At 51.3% G+C, this 14,935-nt stretch overlaps 1 protein-coding gene across 4 annotated transcripts in view; it reads right to left on the bottom strand.

Moving 5' to 3' along the window:
* Nucleotides 1–14,935, bottom strand: part of LOC144943143 (echinoderm microtubule-associated protein-like 6) — a 187,426-nt gene that overhangs the window by 119,889 nt on the left and 52,602 nt on the right. For 3 of the 4 annotated variants that reach the window (XM_078870358.1, XM_078870355.1, XM_078870356.1), the window contains exons 2-3: nt 2,935–3,094; nt 1,218–1,316 (exon numbers count right to left, since the gene is read on the bottom strand). The exons of the other annotated variant lie outside the window; for it this stretch is intronic. In XM_078870358.1, the coding sequence (XP_078726484.1) occupies nt 1,218–1,316; nt 2,935–3,094 (259 nt within the window). The remainder of the gene's footprint in view (nt 1–1,217; nt 1,317–2,934; nt 3,095–14,935) is intronic. 4 annotated transcript variants of the gene reach the window in all.

The raw sequence follows: 14,935 nt of genomic DNA, 5'->3' as shown, positions 1-14,935 counted from the left end.
GGAGTAGGTACATGCGCACACACACACGTGCGAATATGGAGGTTTTCAAAACGGTGAGGGCTATTCAGCCAAACCCGTCCCTACCGCACACAAATCAACATCAGCTTCATTTGAACGCACGCACGCGCGCATGCAAGAATGCACCCAGCAAGGTATCCGTGGCAACACAAATTCCAAAGCAATTACGACGTAGCAATTCAGCCCAATCTTGCCCCCCCCCCTCTTCTCTACCGCATTGTAAGAAAAGAAAATTAGAATTAATAATATTATTGTGATTAAAGGTTTTTCCCCTTTTTTGGCAACAAAACAGGTGTGAAGATGTTAAAACACCAAACTGAAGCATTTTACAAGGAATCATGTCTACAATTAATGCTTGCGGTCAGAATGCAAACAAAAAACGTACTCTGATAATATATGCATTGTCCTTGAAACTGATTGGTCCACACCAGAGACAGCGTTCTTTTTGAGCCTCGTCTCAAAAGAAAGCTGTTAGACCACAGGACGCCAAAAGGCTTTTGGCGTCCTCTGGTCTAACACCGTTTGAGACGAGTGAGAGCGGGTGTTGCCGCAGCATTCACAGCGATCAGCGCGCTGCGCTCCGAACTGAGGCGAGGCTCGGGTTCGATTCCAGCTCACAGCCACCTGTCTTGGGATACGTCACTCGATGCGCGTGCGTGAATCGTGGAGAGCGGCGGTGTAGCGGTTATCGCGCTGCGCTACGAACCAGAGGTCGCAAACGGGTTTTGATTCCTTACCCGTACCCGGCCTCACCAGGGTCGCAAACGGGTATCCGTACCCGGCCGTACCCGTACCCTACCCGGCCGGGTACGGGTAGGGTACGGGTATCGGGTACGTGATTGCGACCTCTGGGATGAAGCCATGTTGCAGGCGCGAGTGGGTTGATTCTAGGAACTTGAATTGTGAGAAGAGACAAGACGTTGGGAAATGAGTGACAAACAGTTACTCACCAGTGACTCACGGTCTACCCGTACCCGGCCGCACCAGGGTCGCAAACGGCTACCCGTATCCGTGCCCGGCCGGGTACGGGTAGCCAGGTATCGGGTAGGGTACGGGTATCGGGTACCCGGTTGCGACCTCTGCTACGAACCCAAGCAACGCACGCGTTCGATTCCCCAACCCGTCCCTGTGTCCATCGATCTGCGGTCGTGTTGCGCGTGAATTGTGGGGAGAGTTTTGCCGGCACGCGGCTCACGCACCCTCTCCGTGTGCCCGGGCGCGGCGGCGATCGGCTTGCCACGCTTCCAGTCCCACACGCAGATGGAGTTCTTGGCATCGAGGCCGACGGACACGAGCAGCTGATGAGAGACGGGGAGTGGGGGTGGGGGGGTCGTTAGGGAGGCCTCTGGCATTCTCGGTCGTTGTCGCTCGCTCGTCTATTGGGGGGGGGGGGGGGGGGGCAACGCGTCGCGATCGTCGCCAGATTATTTTTTCTTACGCCGCACGAAAACGAGGTGTCGGAATCGGAATTCTTGTTCATTCTGGAGGAATCCGATGAGCTGTGAAGCTCTTTTGTTTCCACAGATGCGGCTTGCGGTGGAGCCAACGACAACGAGAACTACGGAACCGTTTCTCTCTAGAAACGTTCACCAAGAGGCTGTTTGTTTACGAACAGCGCATCTATTTATCTGCGTCTTTTTGTTCTAAACTGAGAAAGCAAGAATCCCACAATCCGCAATAGGTTTCTTGAGCCGTCCATTTGGGATGGTGGGTGAGGTGGTCTGGACTGTATATATGTTGAACTTCTTTCCCACCGTACGTAGCCCACCGTGCTAATCCGGTAGGCCATGTGGCCTTCCTCAGCCAGCCGTGTTGTTATGGCGGCAACCACCGTCACCGGATGAAGTTTAACGTTAAAAAAACTAGAACAGGCTCACGGAAATACCTGCGCAATTTATTTTTTTTGCCAATGAAAACAAAATAATCACTGCGCTAACGCTTCGAAATCTTTCTCTTTTTTTTGTCAACACGCCTACGACTCAACCGGAGTAGATTCATTAATTCACACAACAATACAATAATTGGCTCGCGAAAATCATTATTGCCGTGAAACATTCCAATTAAAATGGTTTGTTTAAACGCAGCAGCGGCAGCAGCTGCAGGTGCATGGTGGTGGCGCGGCTGTAGCGCGTTTGCCAGCTGTTGCAGAAGTTCGCGGTTCGAAGCCAGAGGCCGCCCTGGTTAATACTTGCGGTGTGCGTCGATTTAAAACAAAAATACTACGTGCGGTCTGCTTTACGGCAGCCGTTAAAGGACCCGTGACATTGTTCGAAAAATACTATTAACTATGTTTTATTTGACCAGGTAAGGCCCACTGAGATATACAGCTCCTTTTCAAAAGCGACCTGGCCACAAATTATAGTTCAACGAAGTGGCTTATCACGTGGACATTTATAGCAGCCAAATACTCTAAACGCATGTTTCTGAATATGGAGGGGAAAACCGGAGGACCTGGAGAAAAATCATCGTGACCACGGAAGGAACAAACTCCAAGTATACTGCAGGCATCAGGGTCGGGATCAAATCCACTGCCTCTTACATACCAGGCAAGGTAGTTAACACCTCGCAACTGAGCAGGCCTAAGTGTGCTGGTGACACGGTCCAAATTACATTTTTTTTTCTCTGAAATTGCAAAAGGAAAAATTACTCGCGAATGGCCAAATTGGGCAAAGCCCCACGTGGCAACGCGGCCACGTGGGGAAGGAACATCGCCAACAACCATCACGCGTGCCAACGATTTTACATTTAACCCACTAGGCAGACGATGCTGCTGCTACTGCATTGGCAGTGCCGGTGCCAATACCAGCACACACGGCACGACCGCCTTCGCTGTGCAGCGTTCGCGACGTCACACACCTATCGACTGCGTCACCAACGATCCCGCTCTGGGAACTATGTTTGTGCGCGGATGGATACCTGTCCCGTGACGTCGAAGGCGAGGCACGCCACTCCGTGCGTGTGCACGTCCTTGAGGATGGAGACGGACTGCACGTTGTACGAGTCCCACACGCAGATGTACGGGTCGCGTCCCACCTGGCCCGTAGCGACGAGGCTGCGGTCTGGGTGCAGGGCCAGGCTAGCAGTGGAGGGGGAGGGGAGGGGGTGGTGAGCACACAGGAGAACGCGTGGACGGACGCACACACGTGTGGCACACAAAGACAAAGATCCCCCCGTATAGCATTGAAGGACTGTTGGGGCAAGTGCTGTTAGCGTGCACCTATGAAGGCCGGCACAGCACACGAGAGGGTGGGTGGCCAACACCGCGCCCGGCAGCCTTTGTCTCCCCAGTGGCGATGTTTACACACTGCATCAGATACTCATTTGAGACTGAGTCGACCTAGGGGATGCCCAGGACCGGTTCAGATAATCGTCACTGGTGTTGGCCGTGAGTAGGAATCGAACCCGGGGCGCCAGGTTCGTAGCGCATTGCGCTGAACGCTACACCACCGCTGTGTTTGCGAACAAACGTGTGCACACACGCACTTGCACGCGTACACGGGAACACGCACACAAGCAACAAAGAAAGACCCCCCCTCCTCTCTCCCATCGCACCCGTACACGTCATCGGAACGGAATCGGAAGAAAACCTCAAATAAAATATCTTCCGACCTGAAGACGTACTGAGGCTCCCATAAGGCCACGCGGAAGGGCGAGTGGCACAGTTTGGCGCCAGCTATTATAGAGCGCGGTCGTGTCGCTACAGTTCTCTGCGGTGAGTACAGTGTCTTTAAACACAGCGACCTCTCCAGCGGTGAACATGACCTCACTCTGCAACTTGCAGTCGTCTCGGAACGAGAAAGGGTGAACAGACTTTTTGGCCTAATGGTGTTGTTAGCGAGCGCCTATTAAGGCTGGCACGGCCCACTAGAGGATGGGTGGCCAGCACCACGCCCGGCCATGTGGTGTTAATCCAGGACCAGGGATGTTTATACACCGTACTAGTTACTCATTTAAGGCTCAGTCAACCTCGAGGAGGACCAGGATCGATTACAAAAATGTTCGTTATTGTTTGTGAACGTGAATCGAACTCGGATCGGAAGGTTCGTAGCGCAGTACGCTGACAGCGGCGCCATCGCTCCTCACACCACAGATATGCGCGCATACACACACAGTCAAAACACACAGACACACACAAAACACAGACACAAAACACACAGCCAACACGCAAGAAAACACAAGACATGAAAAATGATCTCACATGTCAAATTGACATCCTGCATCACAGCCAATTGGAGAAGATTTTTATTTTTTAAAAGCATGCTCAACTAAAAATAAATCAAAAACACTGCCGCACAGATCATTTGTCGCGCGCGCTCAGTCGTGTTCTGTTGTTGTTGCGATGCCCTGCTGGGACCGAGGCTCCCTCGTGCAAGGTGCAACCGCGAATGTTGAGCGCGCAACACGACGCAGCTTAGCACATTGGACACGCACGTATACGTATCGGAGCGGAAACCCACACGTTGTGCGAAGGCAATTACAAAGCCCCTTGCAACAGGCAGCGGTGGTAACAAGGCCCAACCCGGCAACGCCTCGCTCGCTCCACCGCTGGTGGGATGAACCCTTCGCGAGAGAAGCATCAGAAGATGACCATCTTTGGTTGACTTTTCCGTGGGCTGGGAGGAACCCACGTTCTACCCCACCACACGTCTTGCAAGGAGCGGGTTACCCACATTTTACCCCACCACACGCACACACACGAGCCGCCATCGATCGCGTGACCCCATTAAAAAAAGAGAATTGCGAATATATGCCAGGGTTCGCGTGCGTGTGTGCGCACACATGTTCTCCGATGGGTGCTCGCTTGAATGCACTCGTGTGTGTGTGTGTGCCCATGTGTGCGTGCGTACACGGCCCCATTCAAAAGTAATACTGTCAGACGAGCGACCGATCGTGTGTGGCGGGGTATAATGTGGGTACTTCCATATTTGTGTGTAGAAACAGAACAAGACAACGATCCCCGATAGAGCCTGAACTGACTGTTGGGGCAAGTGATGTTTGCGAGTAATACCTATGGAGGCCGGCACGGCACACGAGGCGTTGGGTGGTCCAGCACCACGCCCGACCGCCTTTGTCTCCCCAGTGGCGATGTTTACACACAGCACCAGGTACTCAGTTTGAGGCTGAGGGGAGGCCCAGGACCAGTTCAGATAATCGTTGCTGGTGTTGGCCGTGAGAGGGAATCCAACTCGTGTCGCCGGTGTGCGTAGCGCATCGCGTTACCCAGCTGTGCCACCGCTCCCCATACACAGCACACACACACACCGAGCGGAAAGCCATGAAACTATTGCGGAAAAATACGATGAAGCCTCGCGAAAATTGGCACGCAAAAAAAAATCTAAATTCTTTCTAAGCGTCGCGCGGCCGCCGTGCAATTTCCTCGAGAGATGTCGGGACCTTGAGCGCGAACACTCGCGGCCTCACGAGCCAAATCCTCCACAGCGCGCGTCTCCGAGAGCACGGGTAATTTCCCAATGTTCTGTTCATCCCGGACAAAAAAACAATGAATTTGATTTTCAGACAAGTTGCCCTCTGGCCCTTTCTCCGCGTGGAAAAAAAAAACGGGGAGGGGTGCGGGGAAGGTAAATAAATGGAAACGGAAAAAAAATCGGAAAGAAAAATAAGATTTTTTTTTTGCCAATGTTTAATAGAAAATTGGAACAATAGACCGAGCGTGCTACTAGCTGCACAGAAGCCGGCCCACTAAGTGAAGCTATTGTGCGAGCCGCCGTAATGTATCATGTACGTATGTTGAACGTCTTCCCCGCAATGTGTGTAGCCGCCAACGACGCTCATCGAAGGTGCGGACTGTTCGTTGAACGGACACACAAAAGGAGTCAGAATCTAATGTGGAATGATCCCCGCCACACGTAAAAGGGGGTTGCGTTCCTGGGAAACGCCACTTCACTCGAGATTACTTAAAGCGAAATCTAATGTCCCACGGACGTAATGTTAAAATCGGGGGTTGCGTTCCTAGCTGACATTTCTGCAACAACAAAAAAGACACGTGACTAAATGTCACGAAGTGATAGAATAAAACCCAGCGTCTAAATCGAGATATCCCTAGAAAAACTAACGCAAAGGGTTTGCGTCGCCAATTCCTCCCGCGACGCGACGCCCACAGCACAATCAGGATTTCACCTCGATTCAAAACTCGGAGACGTCAGTTGGTCGTCGAAAGTATGGAACAAGATGCACAATGCGGATTTGAAACAAGAATACCGGTTTTTGTTTTAATCACACAGCGCACATCCAGAGAAGGAAGCCTTTTGGTATCAACTTGTGATCTGGTGCACGTTGCTCAAAGAGGCCCAGAGGCTGCCGATGGGCCATCCCTTGCGAATATTGATTAGTCAATTGTGCGAGTGTTTAATTATCGCTTTCCCAGAGTTCCCCAGCCGTTCGTGCGTCTCGCTGTGAATGTGAGAGGTTCGGGGGAGATGTGTCGGTGCCTCATTGGTGTGGCGAGGTGTGGCCCGACTTCAGAATATTGATTTAGTTATGCTGGAGAAATCCGATTAGCTATGAAGCTCTTTTTTTTCACTGATGTCCAGTCGGGGGACGGGTCAGAAAGTTACAACAAACAAATACGAAACACCATAGCAGTGAAACGTTTAGGAAAGGCAAGCAAGTCACTGAAAATGAATAGCGTCTCTAATTTCAAAATGCATAAGTATACCAATTCCTGCAGATCTTTCCACTCGACAGCGAAGCTTGGGCAAGGCAGCAATACAACAACAACAACAGTCCCAAACCACACAAAGACAACAACCAGTGGCGGCTCCTGCAAAATCTCTCAGGGGGGGCAAATGCCTGGATGATTGATAAGGATAAGGTCCACCCATGCAAAGGATAAATTAACAGCTTAAGCATGTAAAGGCAACTTCACTTCTTTAATATTAATGAAAAATAAAGTGACTCTTACAATACATCTTGTTTGTTTCTATACTCACTATTAAAACAAACCACTCATGTTTATTTAATTAAAGATTCCACTAGGTGGCGACAAATAATATTGTTGGATGAAACGTGCTTACGTATGATGACGTAAGCACGTATGATGACGTAAGCACGTTAGGGCGAGCCCTCCCGGAAGCCATAGAGAATGCATTGCAGCGCCCCCGTTCGAAAAAAAACATCTTTGAATGTAAGTCTATGGGGCCACTCGGGGCGATTCTCAGCTGGAGGGAAATCGCCCAAAAAGAGGCGGTACTCCACAGAACGTAGCATGACGCTGATTGGACTATATCCAGAGGCACAGTGACGGCTAGCGTGACTCTGTGGTTGAATGACATTGGTGGTGCGTCGCCCAATCGCCCTAATGAAGAAACCGCCCCTGACAACAACACACTAAGCAGCCCCGCAATAAAACTGCACATCAATCTTGCACTATCGACGCACGCTTAAGGATCAACGTTACAAGTCAAGGTGATGAAGGCGATGGTTGGGCACGGTGGTTTACCAGGCCAGTGACGCGGGGCCCGTGGTAGACATCGCTGAGCGAGTGATGTTTTTTCAGTTTTTCAGTTTCATTTATTAGGTGTATAACCCTGTGAGTCATGTGGCTCTTGACTCGGGTGCAACCGCAAACAAAACAAAAACATGAACAAGAAACATCTTAAAGTGACTGCACGCAACAACAAAAAATCCTGGAAAAAACAGCAAAGTCTTCCAGAAAAAAATACCACATTTCAACACTGTGTGCAAAAATTCCCAGTGGGATGCAATTCAAACAATAAAAACCATAAGACAATGTAGATTAAAGTTATCAGGAAAACTCTGTACTTCAACAAACAAACATGGCCAGACCAAACCGTCCTCAAAATCACCAAAATAAAGCCATAGGAACTGTGATTCATATCCAAAAACAAACGATATACAACACCCCTACCTGGTTGATTACGTTCTCTCAAAGATAGCTAAATTTGAGAGACAGACAAAACACAGACACGGAGACACATAGACAGACACATAAGCAGAAAGAGAGATGACACAGAGACACACAGAGAGAGAAAGGGCTCATACCAATGTCAGAGCCGGTCCTGGACAACCACAGCCTTTGGCAACTTGCAGTGACCAGCGTGGTGAAGTATGGTTGCACCACCACCGGCGGTGCTTTAAAAACATAAATGGGGCCGATAACGATTATATTTGATCATTGTGCGGGATTCCCTCGATGTAGGCGGGTTCGGTTTGTGCGATTTTGCGATGTATATGCGGTACCCGAAATTCGCTACGCTATATTATGCGGTTTCAATAAATTGTTACGTGGTTAATTGATATGTCGGACGGGGGACAACATTATATACCGTGCGTGTACTGTGTGTACTGCGTGTGTACTGTGTGTAGTGAACTGTGTGTGTACTATGTGTGTACTGTGTTGTGTACTGTGTTGTGTACTGTGTGTACTGTGTGAGAACTGTGTGTAGTGTGTGTCCTGTGTGTGCTGTGTGTGTACTGTGTGTGCTGTGTGTGTGTACTGTGTGAAGTGTGTGTACTGTGTGTAGTGTACTGTGTGTGATGTGTGTGTACTGTGTGTGCTGTGTGTGTACTGTGTGTAGTGTGTGTACTGTGTGTGTGTACTGTGTTGTGTACTGTGTGTGTACTGTGTGTAGTGTGTGTACTGTGTGTAGTGTACTGTGTGTGTACTGTGTGTGTACTGTGTTGTGTACCGTGTGCATTACTCGGCAGGCAGCCGTCTCCTTGTGCGGTTTCGATTTGTGCGCCCTGATTTTTGGAACGCATCTACTAGTCCCGCATAAAGCGAGGGAAACCTGTACCGCAATTGATCATATTAATGATGCTCTTTGTTTACTGGCGATCCTCAAGACTCTTTTTTAGTGAAGGTCCTCCCTCAATTTGTGGTAGGAAACCCGAAAACCCAACAACAACAACAACAACAACAACAAAACACCCTCCCCTCGTTACGAGGTGGCGACACTCAACGCTCCACACAAGTTGCCTGGATGCGAACCCAGACCCTCAGCGGTTGGCAACTCAAGTCAGCGCTCTTGACCTCTCCAACCCTAACCCGGGCCACCACCTCTCGCCCCCCCCCCCCCGCTTGCTTTGCAAGGGGGAAGTCATCCGCCAAGAAGGAACTTTCCACGGCGTTTCATTCTTTAAAACAACCGTCGCCCATCCGCCAAACAACTCATCGCAGCCGAACACGTTCGCATCGACCCCCCCCCCCCCCCCCCACGGGAATCAATGGGGACGAACCCGCCAAGGTCACCAAAAGTTTGGCCGAGCGCATTCGCCAATTTCGTGCGCACGGGGATTGGGGTTGGGGGTGGGGGGGGGGCTGAGTAAGCGGCGAAGTGTTGAGACAAATCGACGGAGCGGACCGGAGCGCAGAACGGCTATCGACGGAGAGCGGAGTGGTGAGTTTAAATGCTTCGCATCGGAAAAAACATTAGGCCATATTTAATGGGCTGGCCAATACTGGCAGGAAAAACCGGGGGGGGGGCATTAGTATGCAGGCTCTCATTGGCACGTTTAATTATAATCCTTCACGCCTGCCGTGTTTAAGAGAAAAAAATGAAACGGAGCGGCTCTTGGCGCAAGCACTGAAGTGGATCGAACGTTGCGTCGCCGTTATTGTGGGAGACGGCTCCGTTCTTGGGGAGGCCTTCAAGCCAGCAGTGGATTGACCACGGCCGCTGCTGCCGATGATGATGACGACGACAACGATTTGGAGGAGAAACCAGGTCAACGATTGGGCCCGTTCTTTTTAGGCAGCGGCTCTTTGCACGCCCGCACTCCTCATGGCAGCGGCCACGCTTGCAAGTCATGTACTTAACCTTGCGCAGCAGAAAAGCGCCGAGCAAGATACCACTTAAGAGAAACAATTAGGGAGGTGGCCGGGTGGCTTCGGGGGGTGTTGAAGTGGGGGGATCAGGGACGATGAGCGAGGGTACGTATCCAGGTGTCAGGCCACACGCAAGTCCAGCTCAGTTGTCTAATTGGCGTGAGTTCACCGATGATTGCGCAAAAAGATGATCGCGTTAAAATGTTGGCTTGCCCCCCCCCCCCTTCCCAAAACCCACCTTCTTCCCCCAACACGTATTCACATTTTTTGTTTTTGCGGATTGGCATTTCCGTACAAAGGAAACCTTGACGATGTCGCGGCGCGCATTCCAGGCGCCTTCGGTCAACGGCAGAACGAATTCGACCCACGTCCTCAAATGATGGCGAATTAAACAGAGGCGCTCGCAACACACACACACGTGTACACGCGCGCACGCACGCACGCACGCGCGCACACACACACGTACACACACACACGTGCACGCACACATACTCACGCACACACACGCGCACGCACACACACACGTGCACGCACACACACGCGCACGCACACACACACACGTGCACATGCGCGCGCACACACACACTCTTGCACGCACACACACGCGCACGCACACACACTCACGCACACACACGCGCGCACACACATACACGTGCACGCACACACACGCGCACGCACACACACACTCACGCACACACACGCACACACACTCACGCGCGCACAAATGAGCGGGGCTAATTAAAAGATTAATTAAGATTAACGACACACGTACAGTGCTGCGCGTGTAATCGACGACGTGCGGTTCGTCTGAAGGCGTCTCCCTCCCTCCCTCCCTTCTCTCTCTCTACGCGTCTCGCCGCCATCAACTCGCTGCACTCAAGAACCCCCCCAGGCGGCCGCGACCCAGATTCGAACTCAGGTTCTGAGCGGTGCTGTCTCTGTGCTGTCTGACCCCTGGGCTAACCACCCACCGATTGCAATTATTTTTGATTGGCCCTTGGGGTGGCAGGGTGGCAACAGCGCTAACACTCGTGCCTGACACCCACGAAGGGACTCTGTTCGATTCCTGACTGGGATAATTTTCCGTGTGCAGTCTGTATGATCTCCCCCACTGTTCTGCGTGGGGTAACTCCGGGCTTTTCGGTTTCATCATTTCGCTAAACACACAATGGCCAAAAATATCCCCATGTTGAAACATTACCCGCGAGTTACCAAATTGTGGATGCACACAGGAACATCACCACCTATTACAGCAACTACCTTGGCAGGACCCTCTTGGAAACAAATCTTGAGTTTTGCATGGGTAGCCAGAGTCATAATAATCATCTAAGTCTGTGCTCAGCAAGCATGTGGTAAAAAATATGATGGTAGTAAAGGCGTGCTTGTTTAAATATTTAATGTGGTGAGAAATTAAACAGGTGATGAATTGTTTTGAATAGAAAGAGAAATGAACATCTTCATATTTACTCAATTAAATTTCTGCGGAATATTTGATCTTCCGTCTAGAATTTGAGAAATGTGAGTATGCACAATAACATGTGATTGCTATAATGCTGGCGCTGATGCTGCTGCTGTTATTGATGAAGATGGTCGTGATGGTGCTGAAGATAACAATGATGAATTCGTGATTACGCTGCTGAAGATAATCAAGATGATGATGCCTATGATAATGTTGAAACTGCTGCCGTTGATGACAAGGGTTATGAAGAATGTTAGTATTGCAGGCGTATGCTTCGCGGTGACACTGCATTTCGTTCGAAGAATTATTGAAGTGTATTTTCAATTTATATTCCCATCTGCATAGCTTGCAGACAACATGCATAATAAGCCCATAAATACACGTGTTGGAATGTTTGCTGTTTAAAATGGATCATTAGAATGGATTTGTAGTTAGAATGTTTTACGTACAACCATAAAATAGCCGCGTAACAATGTATTTGGAAAAGTATGCCATGTCTAAAGCAAACACAACCACATTAAGGTGGATATATAGAGATATAGCTTTTAATGAAAACCAGCCTATGCCTAAATAATCATTCATGGGCTCCACCTCATTATAGTTTGAATGCGAAGTTGGTTTGCGCCGGCTCGGTGCTTAGATGGGAGTCTGCCTGGTAAGAGCTGCCAATGCCACCTTGGCCGACAAGATGGCCAGGAAGTGGCAGTTGCAGTGAGTGGATTCTTGAATCTATTTGTGCAGAGCCTTGAGTAACCACCTCTTCGCACGTGAGGTGGGTTGTCTCTGGGGTATTCCGGTTTCTTCCAACGAGAAGCCAAAGCCTCACGAACGATGATGGATCAACTGCTGGATGAAATCTTTCCCAAAGCCATCGCCATCTCCCGCGGTCCTGCGATGTAAGAACTCCCCCGCCATCCCAGTAGGCATCGTCGCGAGCCGATTTCCTCGCAGTTCGAACAAGCCGAGCGATTTCTTCTACTCCCCGAATGGAAGATGGTGCCAGCCAGGGTGTGGCGGTTCGCATCACTGGACTTGCAATTCAGAGGTCGCCGGTTTGATTCCATCTCCCGCCTTGGAAGTTGGGGACAAGTTCATTAACCCCCCCCCCCCCACCGCGCCCTGCCTCCGTTCACCCAGCAGCATGCGGTCACCGCAGTTAGTTGATCCGCAGAACGCACGTGGGTGTATAAACCAAACTATATTCTTTAATGCTACCAGATAAGGCCAACTGAGCTATATATTGCTATTTTTTGAGAAGCGACCTTGCCACAAATGATAGCTCAACGAAGTGGCTCATCGCGTGGAATTCACAGCAGCCAAATACTCTAAACGCGTGTTTCTAAATGTGGAGGGAAAAACCGGAGGAGCTTTAGAAAATTCCACGCGACCACGGGGAGAGAGAGACACCGCAAACTCCAAATATACAACAGGCGTCACGGTCAGGATCGAACCCACGATCTCCTTCAGGCGAGGTAGTTAACGTCTCGCCACTATGGCGGCCTATCTATGTTATATGTTGAACTTCTTTCGCACCGTACGTAGCCAAGCGTGTTAATCGGAGGTGCGGGCTAAAGTGTGGGGCGGTGTGGTAAAGTGTGGATTACTCCAAACTCTTCCGAGACGTGATGACCAAGCGTGGAATAGTAGGCCAGTCTCCCCGCTAGTGCGGTTTGCTGCAGGCACTTCTCTTGTCGCAAGCAATTGCACGAATCCACACACAGCCGGTCGAATTCAGTTTCCTGCAGCACGCTGGAGGCGAAACGTCGGACGTCGTGCCAGACAACACCGTGGCGAGCACGACCCCCCCGAAGACACAGCAGAGGAGAGAAGCGGTACGAGCCCGACCACGAAATCCCTACGCGGTCGTATCACCAACAGGTGGTCCGTCCCGTGTGCCAACTTCACACGGGCAGCGGGAGGGTTACATTGATGAAGGCTGACATTTATAAAGGCCAAGGCAATTAAATCTAACGCGGGGCATCGCCTCAGAGGCGATGTCGTTCACTAAGGGGACGCCGCCTTCTCTCGCTTCCCAGACAGCTCACGTGGGTTCAGAGACATAATCCAGAATCTTTATTTATCCTGGAGAAATCCGATGAGCTGTGAAGCTCTTTTTTCACAGATGTTCAGTGATGACGACGATTGGTGCGATCACCCGAGCCGAGACAGCTCATGAGCCCATGCGTTCAGATCCGAGGTTTTGCCGCCCGTGGTTAAACTGGGTTATCAGTTTCTCGTGACTTAGATCGCGTGAGTCCAGTCACCAATCATCATCATCATCACCGGGCCATGATCTATCCACGAATAGGTGAAGGGACCCAATTTACGCCGAGGCGCGCCTCCACGTGTTGCTCTGTGACAGCACGTGCCCCCAGCAGTCGATGTTTAGGGAGACGGAGCCTCCAGCGAGCCAGGCTCCGCGATCGTGGATTTTCCTTCCTCCGTCCATGAGGGATTCTAAATCGAGTCTTAAACTGGCCGATTTGCGGGGCCGGATTCGAGGTTCTTGTCGGCCCTGTTGCACTTCTGTTGCGTTGACCTTCAGTGATAATTTTGCAACAGTCGCTACTGCCCCGTGCTACTACTACCGCCGCTGTCACTCCGCTTGTGTCGCGCGGTGCTTCGTCCAGCCGCTGGACAGACGTGGTTACGGATACGTCCCCTCGTGCTCTCTCTCCACCTTTGCGTTTCTGCTTCCGGTCAGCAGGTGCTCATCCCGAGAGCGCGGGGAAACGGAGGAGCCACGAGGTCCCTCCTCGTCACGTGCCACGTGACCCGCCACGTGCTACGAGCTCCCTCCTCGTCACGTGCCACGTGACCCGCCACGTGCCACGTGCACGAGACCCGTCACGTGTCACGTGCCACGCGACCCGCCACGTGCCAACGGTCGCACGTGACCCCCAAGGGTCGACGCAGGCCCTCTCGCACCACAGACGGAAACTGCGTCGTTGCAGCCCGGCAGCGCTCACGCATTCAATTCTCTCTCGCTCCGATCCCAAGCCGTAAAAATTCTGCTTCGCCTTGAAACTCTTTTCTTATTGAGAACTGCTTTTTGCGTTTCGTTTGTTGCCCCCCCGCCCCGCCCCCCAGCACCTCCGATGAGCACGGTTGGCTCTACGTACGGTGCGAAAGAACTCCAGCATCTTCATTATGATCCGCGGACAGATGACCCGTAGATGTCTACTGTATATCTCGTCAGTTGTTTCCACTTTCCTCTCGTCAAGTCATTCTCTGCGAGGTCTCCCTCTCTTTCCGGTTCCTTCCATTTTTCCAAAACAACAACAACAACACTTGTAATGTTCCTGTGGTTGCCCATCCTATGTATACTGCCAGTTTCTTTCTCATCACTGCCTGCATCAGGTCCTCTTCTATGTACAACCTTTTGCATACATGCACCGTACCCATCACACGAAAAACACGTATCTCCTCCCTCCCTCCTCCCCTCATCCTCACCACTCTCCTACCGCTCACGGTCCCTGGCTAAGCGGCTGGGGACTCCGTATGCCCACGACGGTGGCGTTGACGGCGCCAGTTAATCAATCTTCCGTTTCGCTCGGCTCCCCAGCCGCCGCCACCGCCGCCGCTCACATCCAAAACCGCCCCGGGCCCCCCCCCCCCCCAAGCGCCGTTTTCCGTCTGCACGGGAACTT

This window comes from Lampetra fluviatilis, chromosome 30 (genome assembly GCF_964198595.1).
Source record: "Lampetra fluviatilis chromosome 30, kcLamFluv1.1, whole genome shotgun sequence".
Taxonomy (NCBI): domain Eukaryota; kingdom Metazoa; phylum Chordata; class Hyperoartia; order Petromyzontiformes; family Petromyzontidae; genus Lampetra; species Lampetra fluviatilis.
This window is presented reverse-complemented; position numbering and strand designations above follow the sequence as displayed.